This window comes from Paracoccidioides lutzii, assembly GCF_000150705.2.
Source record: "Paracoccidioides lutzii Pb01 unplaced genomic scaffold supercont2.25, whole genome shotgun sequence".
NCBI lineage: Eukaryota > Fungi > Ascomycota > Eurotiomycetes > Onygenales > Ajellomycetaceae > Paracoccidioides > Paracoccidioides lutzii.
The window spans coordinates 381,133-405,814 of record NW_015440971.1 but is presented as its reverse complement, the minus strand read 5'-3'; the positions used below and the strand labels follow the sequence as shown (position 1 = coordinate 405,814).

At 46.7% G+C, this 24,682-nt stretch overlaps 7 protein-coding genes across 7 annotated transcripts; 6 read left to right on the top strand and 1 right to left on the bottom strand.

Moving 5' to 3' along the window:
* Positions 1-733: 733 nt before the first annotated feature.
* PAAG_07821 (NAD dependent epimerase/dehydratase family protein) lies at positions 734-2,017 on the top strand (the record flags this gene model as incomplete). The annotated part of the gene is made up of 4 exons (XM_002790476.2): positions 734-945; positions 1,057-1,076; positions 1,201-1,909; positions 1,987-2,017. 4 exons carry the CDS (start codon positions 734-736, stop codon positions 2,015-2,017), a joined length of 972 nt encoding a protein of 323 aa, XP_002790522.1.
* Positions 2,018-3,692: 1,675 nt separating this feature from the next.
* PAAG_07820 (hypothetical protein) lies at positions 3,693-4,083 on the bottom strand (the record flags this gene model as incomplete). The annotated part of the gene is made up of 2 exons (XM_002790475.2): positions 3,693-3,743; positions 3,838-4,083. The coding sequence occupies 2 exons, from the start codon at positions 4,081-4,083 to the stop codon at positions 3,693-3,695; spliced, it is 297 nt and encodes a 98-aa protein (XP_002790521.2).
* Positions 4,084-4,221: 138 nt separating this feature from the next.
* On the top strand, positions 4,222-7,128 carry PAAG_07819 (hypothetical protein; the record flags this gene model as incomplete). Its single annotated transcript, XM_002790474.1, has 1 exon — positions 4,222-7,128. One exon carries the CDS (start codon positions 4,222-4,224, stop codon positions 7,126-7,128), a length of 2,907 nt encoding a protein of 968 aa, XP_002790520.1.
* A 4,149-nt stretch (positions 7,129-11,277) lies between these two features.
* Positions 11,278-12,411, top strand: PAAG_07818 (hypothetical protein; the record flags this gene model as incomplete). Its single annotated transcript, XM_002790473.1, has 3 exons — positions 11,278-11,566; positions 11,673-12,193; positions 12,265-12,411. The coding sequence occupies 3 exons, from the start codon at positions 11,278-11,280 to the stop codon at positions 12,409-12,411; spliced, it is 957 nt and encodes a 318-aa protein (XP_002790519.1).
* Positions 12,412-13,351: 940 nt separating this feature from the next.
* Positions 13,352-13,775, top strand: PAAG_07817 (hypothetical protein; the record flags this gene model as incomplete). The annotated part of the gene is made up of 2 exons (XM_015846343.1): positions 13,352-13,397; positions 13,480-13,775. 2 exons carry the CDS (start codon positions 13,352-13,354, stop codon positions 13,773-13,775), a joined length of 342 nt encoding a protein of 113 aa, XP_015700737.1.
* Positions 13,776-15,953: 2,178 nt separating this feature from the next.
* PAAG_07816 (F-box domain-containing protein) lies at positions 15,954-17,877 on the top strand (the record flags this gene model as incomplete). The annotated part of the gene is made up of 2 exons (XM_015846342.1): positions 15,954-16,297; positions 16,437-17,877. The coding sequence occupies 2 exons, from the start codon at positions 15,954-15,956 to the stop codon at positions 17,875-17,877; spliced, it is 1,785 nt and encodes a 594-aa protein (XP_015700736.1).
* Positions 17,878-20,778: 2,901 nt separating this feature from the next.
* Positions 20,779-23,048, top strand: PAAG_07815 (asparagine-rich protein; the record flags this gene model as incomplete). Its single annotated transcript, XM_002790470.1, has 4 exons — positions 20,779-20,934; positions 21,124-21,181; positions 21,302-22,008; positions 22,104-23,048. 4 exons carry the CDS (start codon positions 20,779-20,781, stop codon positions 23,046-23,048), a joined length of 1,866 nt encoding a protein of 621 aa, XP_002790516.1.
* Positions 23,049-24,682: the final 1,634 nt, after the last annotated feature.

Here is a 24,682-nt window from a genome sequence, read left to right as displayed (position 1 = left end):
TAGTTAATATCGCGGGCTGTTTTGATGTTCTGTTGATGTTCCCTCTCACTGCTGGTTGTTATTAAAGAACTCTCTCATTGTTATCAGGGCTATTCTCCTATTTGGGTTTAACTAGTGATACCAGGAAGATGTTAGATGGTGTTCGGTAATGACTTTTTTTTGGGTCCAATCTGAAGCTGTTGGCTCCTCCAATGATGATATCTTTCAGGGTGTGCAGTGGAATGTGGTTTTTAAAAGTTGAATAAGATTCCAGCACCTCATTAAAACTACATCTCTCTATATGCCCTTGATGGCAGTGATTTTATCATGTTTCTCAGGTCCTTACCCTTAATTAACCCTAATTTTAGTTCCTAACACTGGAGTTGAGGGCGGCGAGATTGAATAGATACATACTAGCAATATGTGTTGGTCCATGTGGAGAGTAGTTAGTTAACTATTATTTAGACTGTGTTTCTTTAAATGAAGTTAACCATGTCTCTAAAGGAGTGGGCTCAATTTGCAAAACCAATTCAAAAAAGTTTTTAAAACCATGATCAACTGTAACCCCCCATGTTTCATGTATTAAAATAAAACGTTGAGATTTGCCTGAGCAGTAGTTACTTACGCCCTTACCAAGTAAGAGTTTAAAGTTCACCAAAACCTGCAACCACCCACAAATCGACCCCTCAACCAACCAGACACAAAGTTATTCTCTTAACCCTCACACACACCCCAAACAAACCAAGAAAAGAATATGTCACGAACAGTCCTTATTACAGGTGCCACGGGTCTTCTCGGGCGCCAGGTCCTCAACGCCTTTGAGCGAGACAACCTCAATTGGAAAACCATCGGACAAGGTTTCTCAAGAGCGGGGCCTGGAACCGCGGCTACAGATACAGATGCCGAGATTATCAAGGCAGACTTGTTAGATGAAAGTGAGATTGTAGTATTACTGGATCGGACGAAGTGAGTATTTTCTATATTCATCTTCAATGTGAAGTGCAATGGGGAGAGAAGGGACGGGCTGTTTTGATATGCTGATGGTGATGATGAATGCGTACGTGCGTGGTAATGAAGGCCACAGGTTGTCGTGCATTGTGAGTTTGATTATTTCTCATATATAAGCCCAATTCTGGAAAATTCTTATTTTCAAAATTACGCCCAATGTGCTTTTACCTGAACGCAAATCTAATTCCTCTTATCTTATGCCCAACCTTCCAGGCGCCGCCAACCGCTTTCCAGATAAATGCGACTTAGACCAAGACGCAGCCCGCAAAATAAACGTAGCCGCCACCAAGTCCCTCGTTAGAGAAACCTCTGCCCGATCCATCCTACTTATCTACATCTCGACAGACTACGTATTCCCCGGCAAACCAGATGAAGCACCATATGAAGTCTCCGCGAAGACCGAACCACCAAACATCTACGGTGAGACGAAGCGAGATGGCGAGATTGCAGTGTTAGAGGAGACAAGACAGTCGGGGCTTGGCGTGGTCCTACGTGTTCCCGTGCTGTATGGGCCAACAAAGCAGAATAGCGAGAGCGCGGTGAATGTTCTTGTCGATGCGGTGTGGAAGGCACAGGATGTGAATGCCGGGATTAAGATGGATGATTGGGCGATAAGATACCCGACGCATACGGCAGATGTAGGCAGGGTATGCCATGATATCGCTGTGAAGTATCTTGGTGACGAGGAGGACATCAAGGCGCTTCCTAGGATCCTGCAGTTTTCGTCAGAGGATCGGATGACTAAGTATGAAATTTGCCAGAAGCTGGCGGAGATATTGGGCTTGCCGTTACCTGGGATGATACCGGTGAAGGAGGGGCCGAAGCCGGGGGAGGTGCAGAGGCCGTATGATACGCATTTGTCGACGAGGGAGCTGCAAAGGATTGGAATTGGGGTTGAAACGCAGTCGTTCATTGCCTGGTGGTGAGTTGCAAATTTGTCCCCCATTTATGGTGAAGCCGGACAGGGTGTGTGTGTATACTACTGACCTACTGATTTAGGAGGAGGGAGCTTCGTGCGTTCCGGCACTAAGAGAAGGTAAGTAAGTGGAATATCAATTGAGGCTCCAGGTTGGCTTTGGCTATTTACGACCAGTAGATATTAACGAAATAAGGGGCAGGGACAGGAGATTTGCAAGGAGTTATCCAAAAGCATGAAAAACAACGAATCTAGCTCCTAAATTAATGATTAGCTACAACACCGGTAGTTAGAGATATTAACTACTAAATGACATTGATGTTCAGCGCCGCACATGTAAAATTGATGCCCTGTCAAACCTCCTACATGCCGGAGAAGACAAGGTAGCAAAGCTACCTTGGAATAAAAACATGCTCATCGGATTATTCCTCGGACATTAGGGTAGAATGATATCTCAGGAATTCTGTCATGGCACGAAGGGGGTCTGCCAGTTCTTGCACCCTTGATTCCCATTTCTGACGCGGTGGAAGGGAGGCAGGTCGCAGATGTCAGGGATTGACGCTGGCACAGGAGAATTATCGGAAACGTGCAGCATATACGGAAGTATGACGGGATATGCTAGATAGATATTTAAAAGGATGTTAATAATGACTCCGAAGGTGCAGAAACCGAACAAAGTGAACAGCTGTCAAGAAAGGGGTTATAGCCATGATATCTGACCAAAACCGAGAACGAGATAGCTCGTTCTATAGTTATGAGAACTACACTAGGCAATCCCGTCTATTCGGCTGTTTAGCCAACTTTGCGCCCATTCAGCAAGATATTGCGCTTGTCGAGAAGATCTGAGATGCAAGCATGATGCATTAACCCAACTTCCGGGTTGCTAATGGGCAGGTTGGCTGTCTCCATCGCAATTCTGACGTCAAGGAACAGGTTTTTGTGAATGTTGATTGGTTGGGACAATTAGCAAAAAGGAGAATAAGCTCCCATGCTTCCGGAGTCAAGAAAATGCTACTCTTGCTGGAGGCTATCCTTGTCGCATTTCCCCAGCTTAATTCGCCCGTTTAATGACTGGGGTTGGACGTAGGGCTCTGCCGCTGTCAAGCTTGTTTTCTGGGCGATCTGGTTTGACGTGGAAGAAATAGATAAAAAGCAAGTTGTAAATATTAAGTAATTAAGTAAACATGAAATCGCCACGTTCCGAGCCAGAGGATATCAAACGCACAACGTCATTTAAGAGGAAATAAAGGAATAACAAATCTGAAACGAGTGGGGAGTTTTCTTTTATACGCAGCAGCGTATATTCGAAACCAACCCCATTCGGGGGAAAATTGGAAAAATGGAAAAATAAGGATCCCCTGCACTGTTTAGCGAAGGGATTTATTTTAATTGCTATTGTTAGATACGGACATTGATTGATTAATCATAAGATTAAAAACATCTCAACAACCCTGCCATCGCTTTTCCTCTTCCATCAGTAGTTAAATAGTGCAACAGAAAAATCCAAAAAAAAAAAGAGGCCTTTCCCCCCTTTTAATATCCTCTGTCTTTTTTGGCTGTTAGAACAAGCACTCTCTTGCGCTAGTGTTTGCTGTCTGGTATCCTGTCTGCAATTCTGCAGAGCCAGAAGAATCCTTCACAACCGTGTTATTTTTTTGTTTCTTTTTTTCAACTTATTTCTTTTGAACTGGCCAATTGCGCCGTCGCGATTCTCCCGATCGACGCCGTTCCACCTTCGAGCCGCCCAATGGGTCTGGCTACATTGGCTAGCACATTTACCTTCCAATCCTCACGTTCCGCAGCCGCGATCGCCAACGCCAGATCCGTCTTCTAAATCCGCCTAAGATCGAGAGAGATAGTCTGGGCGATCCCTCTGCCAGCTCATTTTTGCCTCTTCATTTTGCAATCCCCCGCCCTGTGGCGCACCAACGCACCACCGCCTGCCGCTCTGCTCTCCCCGCCACACGAGCAGCATCCTTCTTTTCCAGTCCAATTGATATCCCACTGCTGTCCGATATCTCGTAGGTGATAGCTCGCGTCCGCAGCTCGTCTTTTATATTTGCCACAGGAATTTGGCAATTTGTCTTGAAATCAGGTCGCCTTGGCGACTGCTGTGCGACCAATGCGAGACTCGGGGGGACCTGGCAGTACAACACACGGAAATATACGTCCAAGGCCATCCGGGGAAGATTCTTAACATTTTCAGAGGCAGGGAGTGCGATACGATGGACACCTTATGAAACACAAGCAAAAGAATTGGTGACCACATTTGAAAACTACATTATCCAAGTGCCTTGTTGACTTTAACTGCGCCCACAATGACACAAACACAACCCCAACCCAAAACAGCACTTAAATTTTCTAGATATCGGTCTGTCAGGAACGCCGCTGAGGCAAACGTGATCCAGCATGCGGCAGCGCAATCCTTCCCAGATCCCTCGAGTCCACCCCCTTTGTCTGTAAATGCTCAGAGTAGTCCTCCGTCCTCGGTCCCCAAGACACGGAGTGAATCTATCAAGCGAAGTATGTCAAGATACCGACATGCGAAACCTGGTGCAACGAAGGCTGCCAATTCTGTGCCTCCACCTCCTCCGCTTCCTGCAGAAGTGACATTACCAAAAGGTCAACATACGCAGGGGGCTTTCCTGCAAGACATTCACGAAACGAGACCGAACGAGCTCACCTCGAAAGAGGATGCAGGATCCACGCGGCACCAGCACCACTCAGACACTGTGCATTCCTCCTTCTCCCCTTATCCTCAGGGGCCTGTGCAACCTCCGAATCAGAGTATCAAAAATGACTCGTGGAGTGCGAGATCGATGGACAGCGGCGTGGAAAATGCAAACTCATCCACAGAATATTTACCCCAAGAGAGGAACAGTAGTGTATCCAGCATGGAAGATTCTCGACCCCGTCCACCCCATACGAGTATCGATGTCCAGCGCTCGAAAGTACTCGCAACAAATAAATCACATAATACCCCAACCAAGCCGAGCAGGCTACGCACTGTTGTAGAACCAAGAATCCAGGGTGATCAGGACCATGTCCAACGCATCACGAGTGATGAACTCGCTGCGAACGAGAGGGCCGCGGCGAAACACCACTGCCCCAAACCAAAGCAACAATCAGGGAAAGGGAAGACCAGTGGGTTCCTGTCGAGGATGATGTTTTTGGATCCTACTTCACACTCGAAGTTAAACAACAACAGCGATAATCATAATCATAATAATAATCATCGCGATAAACTAAAAACACTGATCTCCTCCCCTCGGCTTATTCGCCCTGAGGAAGTCAAAGTGACTTCTGGCAACGACGCGCCTGTATCTGCCGTGAACGCTGGGGAAAGAAAGGTCCTCGTGACCTGCAACGACTCTTCCATCTCCCTTCCAGTAACTCCCAATACCCAGATACAAGATCTTTTATATTCAGCAGCAAACTGTCTCCCGGAAAACATCGAACCACAGTCGTGTATCCTTTTAGAATCGTTTAAGCAGTTGGGCCTGGAGAGGCCATTACGAAAATACGAGCACGCTCGTGACGTCATGAATTCATGGGACACCGATTCGCAGAACCACTTGATAGTGTCACGGCTACCGGATAGGCGCGAAAGGGAGGGGTTGGATGTTAAATCAGCACCTCGTAAGCAACCGTCAGAATCTGTATTCCATTTCTACCACTCCCAACGCCCGGGTAAGTGGTATAAACGCTGGGTTACTCTGCGAGCAGATGGTCAGGTTGTTATTGCGAAGAAACAAGGAGGGGAATCTGTGAATATCTGCCACCTGTCTGACTTTGACATTTACTCACTCTCCTCACGGGAGACCGCGAAACGTGTTAAGGTCCCGAAAAAGATATGTTTCGCAATCAAAAGTCAGCAGAAATTGAGCGTGTTTTTGACCACGGAGAATTTCGTGCACTACTTTGCCACGGATGATGAGCAGGCAGCGATTAGGTGGTATCAGGCTGTGCAGCAGTGGCGGAGCTGGTATCTTGTTAATGTTATGGGTGAGGGAGATACGAAGGAGAAACAAGCGTTGAGTCCAAGTACAAGATCTCCTCAATCCGGAAATATACCAAATGGGTCAAACAATATTCGGAATTCGGATTCTTCCATTGGAACGTTTCAACCGCTCCTAGACCTGGACCCTCCGTCATGCAAGTATGAGTCTAGCGAAAGCGACTCAGTAAGTAAGGATTCCTTTACCAAAGCAGTATCCATAGCCAAATGTTCTTCCCTCCGTACTCGCTCAAGACGCCCTCAGCTATTCTCATCCTCCAACAAATCTACTAAGGAGCCTATCAGCGAATCCGATGCCGAACCTTTCACTTCTACAGGCCTACTAGGCAAATCATACTCCCAGCGCAAAAAAGCCCTTGAGGACCGCGAAAAGGAAGCTCCCCCGCTGCCCTTCACCGGCCACGGACTCCTAGGCACCCTGGCCGCTGAACCTCCCAATTCCCCCACTTCAAGCCGCCGCAGCAGTCGCGATTACGCGGCCCAATCGATTCCCACCAGCCCCAATGGCAGCATAAGCGCCTCCTTCAACAGATCCAAGTTCATCAAGCAGAAACCCAAACCCCTCGTCGACCTGACTCCCACATACCAAGAGCCGGTCCATCACGCGCGAAAGGGCCGTGGCGTTGCCACAGACCCAGGCCAACCCCTCGTTGAGGCCGCCACGAGCCCCGAGTTACTCCCAGGCGCAATCGTCATCCCCAGCGCAACCACTTGGCGCAAACCGACAGCATCGCTCACATCCTCACTCTCTCAATCTCACAGTACCTCGCCCGACATTCCCCATCTGTCGTCATTTAGTCGCAGTGGTGGTGTTGGCGCCGGTGCCCGCTCCTCAACGGCCCGCAGCACTAGTGTCCGCTACCGCCAACGAGCCACTTCGGTTAATAACCACGACTCCTCCTTCCCGCCTGTGCCGTTGTTGTCGGAGACCTCCCCGACACAACCGAACAGTCAAGGCCAGGAGCCCCTTTTCTCACCCACGGGTTTATTGGCGCGGTCTATCAGTACCTCGCATGGCCACACGCCGGCTGTTGGCCATGGTGTGGCGACGGGCGACAGGAACAATTTTTCGAAGCCGATGCTGGATATCTCCCAGGATAGCCAGTTTGTGGAGGGGAGTTTGTTGAGAGAGGTTGAAGTTGGGGAGGTTGGGAAGGGGGTTGGGGGAAAGCTGCCTATACCTGTACCGGTTATTGATAGGGGTTGAAGAATGGGGCTGTCTGCCTTTTTGATTCGATCCTGTAGGCCCTGGTTACAGTGAATGTGCTTCGACATACTTGGTGGGATTTTATGTTTCTCTTTCCGTTTTGCGAGGTCTCTCATTAGTGGTGTTATTGATTTATGAGTGTAATTTTTTATGTATGTAGGGGTTAATTCCTTCCCCCCCAACCCGTTTCGTTGTCTTCCGGGTACTACCCGCTGGAGGCCTCTGAAGGCCCACCAACATCTTGGCGCACATGTTCTTTGCCGTCAGTTCTGCTTCACAATTTCATACCCTACAGGAGGTATCCTGTTCTGATTGTTGCGTCCTAAAACCCCATTTGGTTCCACATACCCTCTTTGTCTTAACTTCCCAAGGCTGGACTCCTACCCGTTTTAGCCTTGCCCGCCTTTCAATATATTTCTCGGGGTTCGATCCTTCAATTATCACACCAATTCGATTCTCTGTGAGCGAAAAAAGGTTTCTAGAACGTGTATCTCTACACCTGGGAAGGGCCTAGACGCATATAAAGCACTTCGAAGCGGCAGACGGGAACTCTGCACAGGGCGCCTAGTGATAAGAGGAATCAGTTCCTCGTAGTGACGGACAAAGAGTATAAGTCAGCACATATATCAAAGTACCATACAGCATCTGCTGAAGCAAGTTCTGTATCTTCCAGGAGGCCGTCCTTCATCGAATAAACGGGAACTCAGAACTATTATGTGCGTTGCACCCTTCTTGAGATATTACAAGTAGACATGAAAGACATGACAACGAAAAGCCTCGCTTGTCAAACCAAATCATATACCGCACTTTGATTATCCGAGTTTGTCCTCCAAGGTCAGCTCGGTGCCGTGTTGGTAAGGTGCCCCCAGGAGCTCACCACAAATCATCTCTTCTCCATCGCATCCCTCAAGGGGACATCCATAGTGAAAAGAAGATCAACAAACCCTATCCAAGCCGCGTAAACAAGACGCGAAAAAAGCTTCAGATAAGATAGTATATACAACAGCGACTGACGTTTAAAATCATCAAGCCATCGTAAGAGTGAAATCCACCATTTCAGCCGAAGACACACAAGACATGTCTCCAGCAGTGGTTGAATCATAAATTGTTTCAAAAATTCCCAGCCGATCCGAAGACCAACATGGAGCGGTCAGTAGTTGTAGTTTTCAACTAGCAAAAACGTTGCCTCAGGCGAACCTTCACTGGTAACGTAAAACCCGTGCACTTGGATGGGGAAGAAAAGAAGGAAAAGAGAAGAGTAGAAAAGGTTTGGCGGGCGACGGAGGTATTTATGGCGCAGGCAGGACGGCGCTAGTGGTAGCCGAGATTCGAGGAAATGTGATTGGCTGAGAAGGATTAGTCAGCAAATTACAGGTTCCGTTAGGGTCAGGGCCATCACGTGAATTTGTTGCCAGATTACCGGGTTGGGAGAGGGAACCCGTAGACTTCTCACCTAAGGGGATTTGATGATTCTTCCCCTGATTCCTCTGATGCCAAGTGACTCAAGCCTACCGAAGTGGACAGAAGCTACCGAAGGGAGTGAAATCTGGCAAGAGAAAGAGTAGCTGACTACGGAATCTAGCACACGGAGACCCATAATTTTTCTTTTACGGAATGTAACGCAGAACATGCCCCAGGTCCCCACACGGTAATCACTATGTAGCGGGTGCTTTCTAAGCAGGGGTGAATATCGAGCGCAATCATTGATCAATCCATTTATGTATGAATGAATTAAGCGTAGCTTCATAGTCTATCCCTGGAAAATTACGGCAGCAACCGGAACGTTGTCTACAGTTATAGCTAATCCACAATCCACCTCTGTCATAATGTCCTCCATTCACCTCACCTAGCCAACCGATCCTACCTCTTCGTCAAACTCCTCTTAGCCTTATCTCCACTTCAAGACCGGGTATCTACTTCCCATCCCCATCCCCATCCCTATCTACTTCTTCATATCCTCCTCAATCTCCTGGCTCTTCCCCCTCAGCTCAACGTTCATACCCGCCCTTATCCCAACCAAAAACAGATCCCATGCTCTTCACAGGAACAAGTGTACTCGCCGGGACAAAACTCCTACCGAAGATATGCTGCCACAGATAACTACTCCCACACACGCCCGCTTAGGTATATTGCCATATCGCCGCCGTCATTCTCCTGGGCAACCCCAATCCGACCAAAACAAAACAAAACAAAAAAAAAAAAAAAAAAAAAAAAAAAAAGAATAAAACTCTTTCATTCCACAGTTCAACTTCACGGGCTGTTCCAGGCTCTAGTCAACTAAGGCTGCTGCCCCGAGGGAAACGCTGTGGATCGGGCTGATTGCCGCCAACCTTGGGGCATGCCGAAACCCGATTCAGCCAGCAACGTCAGAGGTATCTCTGCGTGCACATGCACATGCACATATGAACGAAATATGTCCTCTGCTTATACGCAGTGCGGGACTCCTTGTTGGCTTCGACTAACTAACTAGGTATACCAGGTAGATTACAGCTGATTCACGCTAGCTAGTAGATAGTTTAGTTATATATGTTACTCTGTGAGTGTTTTGACCATATGAGAAGAGGCTCCAGTAGATTTTTGAAGGGGGCAGGGCAAGCTAGCAGGCCTGTTACGGGGATGGTGTCAAATGTAGTAATGATAATGCCCAAGTCTCTTCTGTGTTCTATTTTTAAACAAACCCCTTTACTTCTTCTTCTTCTTCTTCTTCTTCTTCTTCTTCTTCTTCTTCGGCTGTAAATTGCAAACTTGGAATATTTAGTTGGTTCGAAGGTTGTTGCGAAGTGTCAAATTATATGGTTGTACGTCGTGTAGCTACGGATGGTAGTTATTGTTCGCATCATGGCCATTCCACATTCTTGGTACCTCTTTGAATCTTCTCTCCAACCTAGATATTTTCTTAGCAGTTATTCATCTGGGCGGAGTCTATCATAGCTGATACATCGCCAACGCATTACGCATACTTTATCTGCACTAAATGGTATAACACTATGTCTACCATCCTCACTGGCCCCTAGAGATATGCACTTAATTCTAGAGCTCTCAACTCTCGAAAGTCGATCTTGAAATGTTTCCTCTCCGCCATGTCTGTCTGTCGGATCGGGGATGGTTGGTTTTAGATTTCCATTCCATCTGGCATCCTGGACCATTCCATGAAGGTTGAACTCAAGGATCGCAAATCCACCCAACCAATAGCCACGTAGAATTACATGAAATCGCGACTCTTGCTAAAGTTTATTCAGTGGGGCCATCTGCGGCTCTCCTATGTTATATAAGTTATTGGAGTGTTTCTTCTGGAGTGCATATGGGGTATTTTTGGCAACAGGGAATCCAGAAGGGCATACACCAATGCACAGCTAATGCGCATTATTTTAACGTCATGACAATTAGTGGTGGCTGGATGGGTTTTATAAATTAGAATCGAATGGGTGGTGCTCCCAGAGGCGAGGACGTGTGAAGGCTGGATCAAGCAGGAGAAAATCATGGTTGTCGTGCGCCGTAGATAAATTATATACATAAGGAGCAATTAACTACGGAGTAGTTAGTTTTATGGTAGTTAGATAATAATTACGTAGTATTTAGCCAATTGACCTCGATGAGTATATTTATTTTAATTACAAGTTAGGTGACATCCATCTCCTCTTGAAACCGCTCTTGCGGTCGTTAGGCTACATTTATAAATTCCCCTGCTAGCTTTCCCAATGTTTGCATCTGTCTAGCTCAAAAGGGATTGATATTGGGATGGGATTTCTCTGGTTTCTTTTATTATTTAAATCCCTAGTTATTTCGGCCTTCGCTCTTTATTACTATTATTCAGTTCCTTCCTTAATTCAAGTAATCTCTCCTGTTGCTGGTAACCTCTCTTTCTGTCAGCTTTTCCAACTCTTAAATTTCTGAATTTTTCTTCGATCCCCAGCCCTGTTTCTGGTCTGTTTTCTCTGTCTTCTCTGTTTTCGCCTTTCTGTATATATCACTATAAATTTTCACGGCCCCCTTCCGACCCCCGAGTTCCGTTCTATAGATCTCACTCATCCTTCTGCATGCGCCCATTACAGCGTAGCTTTGTGTCTCTTGTTGTGATAACCGGAGCCGCGCCACTCCACACTGTCTGCTATCAACAATCTAAGATCGCTTTCTATTCATCCGACCAGAATGAAACACGCCTTCCTCCTGTTTTCTCCCTTGAAACTTCGCCAGACCTTGCTGGCTGCTTTTCTCTCCCCTCTAATCCTCTCCTCCCCCTCTCATGCTGAGCGGAAATGCTACCTACCAAACGGCGAAGTCGAAGAAAACGATGCCCCGTGTTTTCCGCAGAATCCCGAATCTTCCTGCTGCGGCGGAAGCACCTATGTTTGCGCCACGAACAACATGTGTGCTTTCTATGACGGGTCGTATTATGTCATAGGTAGTTGTACGGATAAGTCGTGGAATAGTCCCGCCTGTCCGTCTTACTGCTTCTTCCGTCCGTACTGCCTCTCTTATCCTTCTCGATGCCATAGTTCCCCATACCAAACAAGTAGATTGATATCTCCTCCTGAAAAAAACAGGCGACCACATCCACAACTCCGTCAAGCGATGCGGTAATGATACATATTGTTGCAATGATGGTCCCAATTGCAGTTGTGATACCAACAACAATACGCAAAAAATCCTCGACTTCCTCCCCGCATTCTCAGAACTCGTGGGGTCTCCCGTCTCCCTCAACACAGCCATCGGATCCACGTCTCTCTTCACCCCACTCGGCGCCACACGGCCCGCCACCACCACCGCGTCTTCCTCCACGTCTTCTACCTCGCCCCCCGCCGTCGTCACCGGGTCCCCTGGGGCAAAAACATCTGATCCACCTGTTGCAGAAACCAAGAGTAATAAAAATATCGGTATAAAAGTCGGCCTTGGGGTTGGCATCCCACTGGGCATTGTAGCAATAGTTCTTGCCACTCTTCTCTATCATTTTTTGAAAAAAAACTCTTTCGGCAGCAGGGGTTCTGGCACTGGACCTCATGTTGCTCCTGCCTCTGGTTCCAGTTCCGGCGGATTTCTCGGTATTTTCAGGTGGAGAAAAGAGGATGTAAGCTTGCTGATCCTACTGGATTGCCATTGATTTATATGTATTATTTGGGATGCTGATGCAAGATGTAGCCCACAATCCAGCTTCCCATGCTTGAAAATACATCACCCTCCGAAGTGCCAGATAACGGTCCTGGTAACCAACCTAATTCCCTGCTTGGCTTCTATAAGCCATCTGCAGACGCAATACGCCCGCACATTATTCATGAGGCACCTTGATTTGTAATTGCATTCTATATCAGATGATGGTTTGGAGATCTTGAAGTTATGACGTGAAGTTTAAAGGAAAACAAAACTGCGGTTGGGTTCCGATTTAGGAAGGAACCATCTGAAGTTGGCACTTCGAATAACCAATGGATCGAACCTTGCTGAAAACGTGAGAAGTTTAAAAGGTTAAATAAGCTTATTTTCTTTCTTCTTTTTATTTTTAAGTTTGATGATACCATAGTTCAACTTGCGGCTTCTGTGTCTTTTACCCCTTTTTCTCTTCTCTCTCCTTCACATCATTCCTTTGCCTGTTCAACTTCAAAATTATGGTGGCTGCTGCGCGGCTCGTTGTATAGATGTCTTTATTCATGTTAATCAATGTACAGTACAGCACAGCTGTCAGGAAAGTTCTTCCTCTAACCGTCGCTTTTCTTTTTAAAAATAGATATTTGACCCCTTTACTTCATTCTCATAGTTGATGTGGTTAAATTGTTTGGCTTGATGTCATTTGTTCAGTATCTACTATTTATTCCATTTTGCCGGGGCTTCTGATGTTTTCAACACTTCCTTTCCCCCTCTTTTATGTCTTGACACTACATGCTGTTCATGTACATGATATGTTGCTTATAGATTTACCCTCTCTGGCCCCTTTTCTATGCTCATCGATGATGTGTGACCTCAGAGTGAGCGAATGGGCGGGGTCACAAATTGACGCTGCTGTTGAGTTTATTAACCCTCCCCGGGGACCTTGGTCTCTAGTAGCTACAGAGCCAGTTTGCTACGCAGGTGCACAGTGGCTACGACAACTCCGAAACTCTGTTCTTCATATGAACCATCAAACCGATTCCACGAGGAGTACTATTGCATTAAAGAATTGTATTAACATTCCAAATTGCCACTGCTCTTATGGAACCTTCATCATAACCCATGACAAGGGAAAAGAGCTTCATTCATGGACGTCCAGGCATTTGGTCACGATGAGAGTACCCCGCACAAGGGTGTTAAAATCATAAAGGAGTATTCCTAGTGCGTCCCTCGGCTCCTAGATGCGACTTGCGATTATGAATTCTTGTAACGCAGAAACGGTCTCAGCGGTACTAGACATTCCCTCCAGCAACTTCCCCATCGCGATTTTCTACCGCACACCAATTGCCCTAAGGCAACAGAAGTTACAACACAACCGTCCCGTTTATCAGACTGGGGTGTTTCAATCGCAAAGACAACAGCCAACCAAGAAAAACCCCAGCAGAATATGTGCTGGCACGATTCAGGATCTCAGACATGTCTGTGCCCTACAGGGAAGGCCGGGACGAACATATGAAGCTGAAAGTAAATGGCTGGTCAATCGGTACGCCGATAATAACTCTGGACTGTAAGAAAAGCCCCGAATAAGAGTTATGCAGGTCCTTCCAGTTAACCGATTATGTTACGCAAAGAATGTAAAGTTGGTTATTCCATACCTGTCTAACTATAAGATGTGTTCCTCAGTTCCAGGACGGCATGCAGTACGCTGTTGGAAGTTAAAAAGGGAGAAGTCATTGTTGATGTCTCCAGAACTAGCATAGATTTTAACCTAGGGTTTGTTAAGGGGTAAAGATACTGAAATGCAGCTTTGTGTGGTAGTTATTTGGTGTGCTGAGGTTAAGAGAAGGAGAAGGCTAGGGTGGTTAGGTTCTACGCGGTTAGGGATGATAAGCGATACTGCTTTGGGGAGTGAGAGGGGTTGCGTTGATTCATGTGGTAAGCAGATGTTGAGTCAGTATATGATAACCTAGTGTTGAGGGTGGATATGTAAACTGGAGTCTGTTTGCGGTTCCAGAACAAATCCGCTACTCATCTACACTCAAAGCGGAATACATAAGGGTATACCCACTCAACGACCTCGCAATATGGGTCATTGTGGTTCGCAGAGCGGACTGACAGACAACCGCCGGCATTTATTGTACCATATCCAGAACATGTATTAGCTATAGATAATCGCACCGAAACGAAAAACGTTGGAGAACCCTAAGTGTCACCGCTATTTGTTGAGGAACATTTGATTCGCATTTTCCTCCCTTGGAAGAACTGGACGAGTGCACGTTAGTTTGTGTCAGAATGCCCAAGGTAGCTGTGGCAATGGTGAGTAGATAATTGGTTCCGCAACTGCTTGTATGTTCCTTCAATAGATATCATTTTATATTCCAAAGGCCTATGAGTCGCCACATATATTATTAGCCCCCTGTAAGCAGGTTCGGGTATTGTAGGGTTCAGATATTCAACCACATATGGCAAAAGATTCATGGCGAGAAAGCTCAGCATCGGGTGCAGTTTCGACCTGTGTAAAAGTGTTTTCATTATTCATGGAAGCACATCCGTTATAAATAATCAGAGTGCATGGGGCTGATAATATTTGCATTGATTTTTTTTTTTTTTTTATGGGATGGCATCTTCAAGATTATCTGTCACGAAGGAATTATGGCATGGTTCACTAACTAGGCACCAACCAGCCATCGAACAGCATGGCTGGTACCAGGGGCTTTACCTACTCTGAAACCAGGGGATTTGGACTCAAGGGATGGAGAGGCCCTTGAGCGGCAGAGTGGTCTCAAAAGTCCGAAACAAGCTGGGTGGGCATTATTTTGGGGCACTACAAAGTTGGGGCATTCACTGGCCATGTTCGACATCAAAGGAAAAAGGGCCCGAGGATGGATGATGGGATAAGGGGATAAGTTTGAAGGGGGAGTTATAATTTAGAAACAAATAGCGCTTGTCGAAGTTGGAATTGTTCTCTAGTGTGGCTGTTAGGCTGATTGATTGGTGTGTGCTTGTTAATGACAAGGAGGTGCTGATTATTTAGCTGCAGAGAGAAATCCTCGACAGACATTTTCAACAGGAGGAGGAAGAGGAGGGAATCACCAAGGACATGCTCCAAGGGGTTAAGTACGGAGTACTCCGTACGCAGGAGTTAATGAGAGAGGAAGACATGAAATTAATGAATATAATGGAGATATTCATTTGTGGGCATGATGATGGGCAAGAACATCTTTCTCTTGATCAGTGTAACAAAATAGCAGTTTTATAGGAGTGGACAGCAGATAAACTGCCGCAAGTTCTAATTCAAAAAAATAGTAAAGATAAATGAAAGTAACAATTAGATAAATAAACTACAAAGTTAAATTTTACTCCATCTCCAGGTGCCAAGTTGACGGTTAAAACCATGTTTAACAGCAACCCCACTAAACTAAAAGATATTTAGTTAAACTAAACCACACAAACTCCACTATTTCGCCCCAACTTTCTTCAGCTGCAGTCTCTATCATCCTCCCCAAGTGGTCCCTCAACATATCTGCACATGTACACCTAGGTACTGTACCTATTCCATGTAGTGTATGCATTAATTAGTTATTACTTAGTGCTGGCATTTGCTTTGATGTTTACTGGACATCACCACTTTCTTCTTCTGCCCCCCACTCAAGTCGCGATTCGCACATCCTTTACTCACATACACATACACGCACAGATATCCTAAGGTCTGTATCACATCACCAATAGAGGAAAGGGTCAAGTGCATTATGAAACTGTTCAAGAATTTCCGCTCTAAAGGCAAAAGAAAGAGTGTCAACCACTATGGCTACAGTATACATGAGAAATACAGCAACAAAGCCAACCACTATGAACACAACAATCCACAATATCCTACCCCCAACATCGGCCCGCGTAGGGACTTCACTCGAGAGCTGTCTCCAGAAATCCTCTCTAGGATCTTCGGTTATGTCTGCCTCCATACTCTGGACGACACCTACAATTCCTCCGAGGAGTCAATGACTGAAGACGGCTGCATGCTCTGTGAAATGCGGGACCTCGCTCATTGTGCCCTTGTGTGTAGGAGATGGCACCCTCCCGCCCACGATCTGCTGTTTGTGATAGTCCATATCTATTCCTGCATGATATTGAGTTATCAATAATATATCCAATATTTTAAGTGATTTATTTTTTTTATTTTTTATTTTTTTTTTGCAGCGCTAACTATTCCCTTGCGCCGCTACATCTAATAGTTACCAAAATGTCCGTATCGATGCTGTCCACTATTGCGACCTCGAGTACGAATTGTCCGTGAAGAGAAAAAAGAACTCCTTTCTTGATCACAATTCAGAACCACTAGACGCACCCATGACACGCTTGACATTGTTCAGCAGAACAGTGCGCGAATCACAGCGCATTGGAAAGCTGGTCCTTTCATTGCGGATGCCATACATGACAAGAGAAGCCGGTAAGCTACTTCTGGCACAGACAGTGCTGATGTTACCCAACCTACGATATGTCGACTTGCCCACCGGGTTTTTCTGTGACGATGAGTCAACCATGATCCTCAAGCAAACAATGATTGCTCGCTGTCCCGATATTCGACGCATGCGATATGCCAGGGGCTCCGAGAAAACATTCAGTGCTATCCAGCAAGAGGATGAATTATCAAACGTAGACCAATTTATATATGGTTGGCAACAGCGCCACAAGCCTCCGCGGCCACAGATAAAAGTATGGCCCAATCTCGAGGTGTTAGAGCTATGCGGCCTAAATACTTCAATCGACGTTCTCCGTCGGGTTCTGAGCCACTTCCCTCGCATGACAGATCTAAAGCTGGAAGATCTAAGCGAGCTAGAAAGCCTCATCTTCAAGGACTCCCCATCTCTATGCCCCTTCCCCCCTATCGAACGTCTCACCCTCCACGATACCCCAGGTATCACCTACCGCGCATTCATCGACTACTTCAGCACCAATAACAACAGACATGCCCTCAAACACCTCACCCTCTCCAACACCGGCATTCCCCCCGGCTCCCTGCACCACATCCTCGAAAACAGCCCGCGCCTCCAAAGCCTCTCAGTCACCCAGTACATCTCAGACGCTTTCGTGCAGGACAACGTCCCCCCTCTCGCGTCCCGCTCCCTCCGTCTCCTCCACTACGAAATCACAGCCAAATCCGAAAATCACGCCGCCCACTACTACAAATACCTCATGTCCTCCCTGCTTGCTGGCTCCCTCCCGTCCCTGCTGGATCTATACGTCCGCGACGCCTCGTTCCCGGAAACCCTCATGTACGCCTCACTCCCGCAGATGGGTCGAAAAGGTAGAGCTGGTGGAGCTGGAATAAAAGGCCTCAACCAGGCCATGTCCGTCTATAGCAAGGGGGCTAAAGAGGCGGAGTGGAACTTCACCGCGTACGAGCCGCTTGACATGCCTGGCATGGGGGGCCCCGGTGGTGGCGGTCGACGGCGTGGGAGTAGCTCGCGCCCTGTTAGCTTCCATGGGGCGCAGCTGAGTCCGGCGTGGGGTGACGAGGCGCGCAGGAGCGTGTTGGTTGGTAATGGGGCCGGTGGGTTCCTTGCGTTACCTGGTGAGGAGCAGAGGCCAAAGAGTAGCAGTGGTTGTGGCGGCAGTGGTGGTGGGCCGTGGATGCATCGACGGGAGGGAAGTAAGCAGGATTTGTGGCGGTGATCAGGGAGCGGGATATTTTCCATGTTCACTTCTGCTTTGGGGACGTCTTGGGTTATGCCGTTGGCCTTTTTTCTCTTCCCCCCACCTTTTGCTCTTGGATTTTCCCGTTTGCTATATGGGATTTGGATTGAATGGGTTGGGTTTGTTTGATTTCATCTGGCTTGATTTGGCTTGATTTGGCTGGTTTGTTTTGGTTGCGTTCACTTGCTTAACGATATTATTGGGACGATAGGGGATAATGGCCTGGATACCTGAGTAGCTTGGTAGAATGTGGTGCTAAACCTGAGGAGGAGCTTTGTACTTTTTCGTTCAATCTTTCGGGGCTGGGTTGTTTTTTCCTCTTTAATTGTTTGTCTTCTCATTGACGTGGCCTTGGCTGGTTTCTGCGAGTCCCCACCCTTTTTTTGATTCTCTTGATAGCACGTTGTTTGGCATTTTCTGTTGGTTTCGAATATTCCCCCTTTCCGCAAACATGTTTTTGACCTTTGATTTTCTTTTGTTCCTCAGGTGCATGCATTTGGCTCCATGTTAATGAGACTATGATGCCAAATATCACCGTAGGTAACTTTAAATAGTTCTGCAGGCTCTGCACAGGAATGAAACTGTTGAATAAATGATTATGTTGATACATTATATTTCGCCCACCTAAGTTCGACCTTCCCATGCTTGTTCGTATGTATAGACATTGTCTGCTTATGATTAAATGGTGAAGCCATTTTTCTCTATGTTGATATGCTCTTATGGCAAAACAGGCCTGGCATCATGCCGCTCTTTCAGTCTAAACCATGTATCGTGGTGAGAGAAAATGGGAACGCTAAATCGGCAATTAACATTGTTCTCCAGAATGGTAGAGATGTAGAATATAGATACGTAACTAAGCTTGTAACAGGCTTTCTAGAGTGCAAATCAAGCCAAGTGGTTTCACCTTCTCATCGCCGGAGATTGAGGGACGATCTTCTTGGAGTTGTGGCGAGACATACTTGACTATGTGCTTTGGCCTCGTGCTGGGAAGTTATCTGTGTATTTCAATTTGCCTCCCACGCCCTGCAATTACATATCTTCCCCGGTTCTGCGCTTAAGTATATCTGGAAGGAGTATGATGAGTACTTTTTAATATTTAGGAAGGATACCACGAAGCCACTTCTCTCGTTCCATAGCTATCAATGTATTTCATGATGGTGGTTGTGTCATTCGTGCTCTTGAACCGTGGGCGTCGTGTGTATGTATGTACAGCACATAGATAAGAGTCTAGCTTTATTGACCACTGAAAACCAGCGATTTTAGAGATGAGTACAACCTTCAACGCTTTTAGAGGAGCTATGGAATAGGTATCCGGGGGATATGGGGTGTGGGACAATATGTCATCCCATTAATGATAAAACGGGGATCAGCTTGAAATCGTCCGCTTCTTCTTTTCATGAATCTTCAACAAGTTAATAAGTAAGCTTGCAGTGCCTTTTGAGTTTAATTCTTTAATTACCATGGAAGATGGAAGATGGCTCTGATACGGTGTGTCCATCCTATTGTGCACGCAAACCTTGCCGAGAGTAATCTGTAGAACCTGTTTTGCCCAAGTCTGCACTTGCACACTTTGCATGCAAAGGCCGGGGTCATGGCTGCAGAAAGACGGGTATGAGCGGCAGCACGTGGAGAACACTGGCGAGAACCTTGCCGGATAGGGATGGAATGGGAGGAAAAGAGTGGAGCGCATTGGAGAAAAATGGGATGTTGGATATGGGTACCATACTCTCATTTCTGTGAATAACCATGGAATTCGTGGGCAGTTTGGGTACTTCTCTTGTGGTGCTTGATTTATTCACACCGCCCTTCTTTTCACTTTTCCACTTTTTCAAACAAGTTATCCGTTTGAGTTAAATATGACATTTCCGTGCCCCTAGTTAGTTAATGGTGCAAGAAACGTTAATGACAGCGGAACAAATCATCCCAGAACCCTTGGCGGGTGGAATTTGACGAAAACGCGCAGTCAGCGGTTCGGTGACTCCTTTCCGACTCGACTAACCAGATCTTCCCGAGCAAAGAAGTGAGCATTATTCTTTGCTGAGCACCTGTATCATTTAATCTCATAAACAGCTTGAGCAAGGAGAGCGTTAGAGCGTGAGTTTATCGCGGATCTCTCGGTAACTATATAACCCTCCATATGTTCGGGAATATTTGGGTGGATTGAGTATGTCCTGTGAGAAACCAATAGCAATTCACTATATTATCGTGCGAGTGCTGCGTAGACAGATATATATATAATGTATATGATATTGCGTGTTAGCAGTTGCTATATAAATGAAAACCAGATGACTAGTTATTAGTGAGTGATGAAGTTGTTCGTCAGGAGCCAGCCCCGGCCCAAAACGGCAAGTGCTTGGCTCGCCCCAGCGCCTGTAACTTCCGACCTCAACTTTTTTGAATTTCTGAACTTTTTTGATCTTTGGATCTTTTTGAACCTCAATGTTCAACGTCAACATCTCCATATCCTGCAAACCACCGCACACCACCCACAACCCTCCCACCCCCCCTCTCACCGTGTGTCTATCCTCTCCACACACACAGAGGGACAGACACCAACCCATCCTCTCGGTCTTCACGCTCTCTATCCCTACTCTCCATTATCCCCCTTATCCCCTCTCTTCTCACACTCTTTTCTCGCCTTCGTTTGTTGCTGTGTGTGTGTTGCTGGCTGCTGCTGCTGCTGCTGCTTCTCTCTGCCAGTAGTATTTAGAGAAAAATAAAAATATAAATAAAAATAGCTTAGAGCGCCCCCTCGTCTCGACCAGATAATCACCAATTCCACATACCCACCACCATCCCTCGTGTTCCTACTGGTCCGACACCTCACCCACCTCACCTCACCCTCCTCCCCAATCAATTCATCAGTCCGAATCAGAGATAATGGCTGCTATGCATCCGCCCTCCCCGAAGTTGGACCGTTATGTCGTTATCCATGTTGCTACCACCTGCGATGAACATGGCGTATACGTCACCAAGGACTCCGCTGAAGTTATCGAACTGGGCTGGATATTGTTGGATGCGGAAAACTGCAAGGAGGTGAGCTTTTATTTCCTTTGAAGAAACTACAGAAAGAGGGATAAAAGAGTATCTATAACTATAGATTTTATGTCTAATTGGTTTTTTTTTTCTTTCCCCTTTCCTTTCTTGTTTGGTTACGACACTGTTGCTCTCTTGAATGTTGTGATAGTGATTTTGTTTGACTAACGTTATAACTATAAAAAACAGCTTCATCGCGAGAGTGTGCTGGTAAAACCAGTTAACACCCCCATAACTCCCCTATGTAGTGAGTCTGACTCCTTCCCTCCCTTTTCTTCTTTTTTACATCTCCACCCTCAAAGCCCAAGGATTGAAATCCTCTCACATTCATTTGTGCCAAATCATATGGACTAACCATAGCGATTAGCAAGCCTGACCACCCTTACCTGGGAACATGTCCGCTCGGCAGGAACTTTTCGGGATGCCATCAATCAGTTTGATGCCTTTGCTCAAGAGCACCTGCTCTCAAAGAACTTCGAGTTTTCCTTCGTCACTCTGGACTCTTGGGATATGCGTGTCCAGCTCCCCCGTGAAGCCAGAGACAAAGCCGTAGTCCTTCCCCCGTACCTGCAACACTCGCGTACTTTTGACCTGCGGACGGAATATCAGCGATGGCAGCAGCACCACCCGGAATCCCTCCCTTTTGGCCCTAGTGATCTGGCCAACATCTGTGCTGCTCTCGAGGTTGAGCCCATGCAGTCTTCCGCACCTATCAAACATAATCTTCCCTTCCATCTCCAGGCCCTGGCTCCTGCCTCACCAAGACGTGCCATGGAGGAGGCAATCACTCTGGCTCGAGTCCTCCACGGGTTGATTAGAAAGTCACAGCCGCCCCACGAGCATCCTGAGATCCTCACCCGCCCCATGGATGCACGAGCTGATGTCCGTGCCTTTTTGGCTGAACGCAGCAAGGTCCTTCATATGAGTGGCCTTCCGCACGACACCACCCAGTCCGAGCTGGAGAGTTGGTATACCCAGTTTGGAGGCCGTCCAATTGCTTTTTGGACCTTGAGAACGCCTGACCAGCACAAGCCCACTGGAACTGGATTTGCGGTGTTCTCATCTCACGAGGAGGTACGTAATGTGTTATAAAAAAATATTTTTCTTATCATTTTCTTCCGAACGGCTTGCTTGTAACCGATTCTAATTATACTTTTCCTTGTATATAGGCTGCGGAGAGCCTTTGCATGAACGGTCGTGCTCTCAACGACAAAGCCATCGAAGTATCCCCTTCCTCTAGCCGCGTCCTGGATCATGCTGCTGAAATCCTTACCCCATTCCCTCCCAGTAAGAATCGTCCCCGCCCTGGTGACTGGACTTGCCCGTCCTGCGGATTCTCCAATTTCCAGCGTCGTACTACATGCTTCCGCTGTTCCTTCCCAGCTGTTGGCACTGGCCCGGACCCAATGGCATATGGAGGCTACGGTTACGGCCCACCATCGATGATGCCCCCACCACATCATATGGGACACCATGTAGGCCATGGAGGCCACTCGCGAGGCATGGGCGGCAACGGTGGCGTTGTCCCATTCCGAGCTGGTGACTGGAAGTGCGGTGCAGAAGGTTGTGGCTACCACAATTTCGCAAAGAACATCAACTGCCTTCGCTGTGGTGGTCCCCGCTCCGGCGCTGCTGTTGTGGCTGATTCCGCTTTTCCGTCTCCCATGGAACCCCCCTCGGGCTTCGGAATGGGCCCCCCATCCATCACTAGCACCCCAGGTCCAGGCCCTTTCGCCTCTAGTGCAGGTGCCTTCGGTGCCTTCGGTGCCTTCAGCCAGCAATTTGGTGGGCCCCCAAGCACCTACGCGTTGCCCTCAGGCATTGGGGCTGCTTCTGGTCCCTACCCTCCAATGGGTCAAATGGGCCAAATGAATCCTCCTTACGGGTCGGCCAACGTATCCCACTCCGCCGCCTCATTTGGTAACCCGGCCACCCAGGCTGCTTTCACTAGTGCAGACCACGTCCCCCAGGCTGTTGGAGCCTCCTCCAACGGCAATTTCTATGGCAATGACGGCGCAGCTGATCCCTTCGCCTTCTTGACCACGGGCCTCGGTGCATTGGCTGTGGATGACGGCCGCAGGAACGGTGCTGCTTCTAACAAATCCCCAGCATAATTTGATACTACATACGTCTCGCCATCTCGATTTATCCATCTCTCGAACATTACCTCGAGACCAACGTTTCGCGTCTTTTTTTTGGTTACCTTTTTGTCCAACCTCAGCAGTATCCTTTTTTTTTTTTTTTCTCTCTTTCAATTGATCCGCAAATATTGTGCATTAGCTGCTGCTCTATCTATAGAGATGTCGTTTCTCCCTCGCGATATTCATTGCATTGGGTGGAAATAAGCAGTTACCCTTTTTTCGGAAGGCAAGGTGTTTTTATAACCAGAGGAGAAAACCCTATATCTAAGTTGACAAGACCACTGGTTTTTTAGCGAATGTTCATCTTACGACCCTCCCGGTGCTTTTAATTTCAGCTTGATGGATGACTGGAAAAATTTGGCAGAGCAACTCGATCTGTGGCATTTGCTTAACCTTTCTTTCTTTCCTTTTTTTTTTTTTTTTTTTGGTATTCTTTTGCTGTTTTATGTCACATTGTGTTTGATTCACTTTTTTCACCGTTTGTATTTTCTCAAGTTGATTTCATATTCGCCTGTTACTGCTTCTTTTTAAGTACGGAACGGCGGATCAGAACTGATGGCGGAGCAGGGAGGACCTTCGGCGTGACATTGCATGACATGTCAATGGGGGCACATAAAGATGCTTTTTTTTTTTTTTTTCCTTTTGTTATTATTATTATTATTATTATTATTATTATTATTATTATTATTATTTTCGCGCGGAACAACATCACCGTCGTTTTCACGATATCGTCGTCATCGGCAGCATAGCGAGCGGGGAAACGAAAAATAAGTTTTGAAGCGTTTGTTCTTGGGATGGTATGGGATATTGAGTGTACTGGATTTGTTGCCGTGGTTTGAGCTTCAACGGTGGCAGGAAAGCAAAGGGGGAGTGTGTACGGTTTGGCCTATCAACAAAGAAAAAAATGTGCAAATCACAGGGTGAAGGGGGGAAAAAGGGATAAAATTCTAATTTGGATAACTTTACAGGGCAAATTAAACAGATTGGTATGGATATGGTACGGAGAGGTTATAGAAAAGGAATTGTTGGCATTGGAACCAAAAGAAGGTGAAAATCAATTTCAAAAAGGGGAGGACAGAAAGAGACAGAAAGAGAGGGCAAATTGAATTTGAGAGGGAAACCATCAATGCTACGTTTGCTACACACGGACACAACTCCTTTCCCCGCCGTGTATTTCTTCTCATGGGCTTCGTTCAGGTTGCTTCTACAGAACCTCTTGTTGTTTATCGGTTGTAGAACTGATCTATTTTGGAATATTTTTTTGGCCAAGTTTGTCGGGCTTTTTATATAACTTTAAGCAACCCGGGGGGTGGGGGGGGGGGGGGGGGGGGGGGAACAGTTTTTAAGGTTGTTGGAAACCGGGAAAACGGAATGGAGCTTCCCCTTCTCTCTCTTTTATAATTTTTACTTTATTTTTATTTTTTATTTTTTATTTTTATTTATTTATTTATTTTTTTGCTTGCTGTTGATTGATGCTTGTTTGGGGACTGTTTCCGTTCGGATTTGTTGGTAGGTTCGTTGGTCGGTTGGCTGGTTGGCAGGTTGGTTGGGCATGGCAAATGGCATGGATTGATTGGGTTTTGATTTTATTTTTTATTTTTTATTTT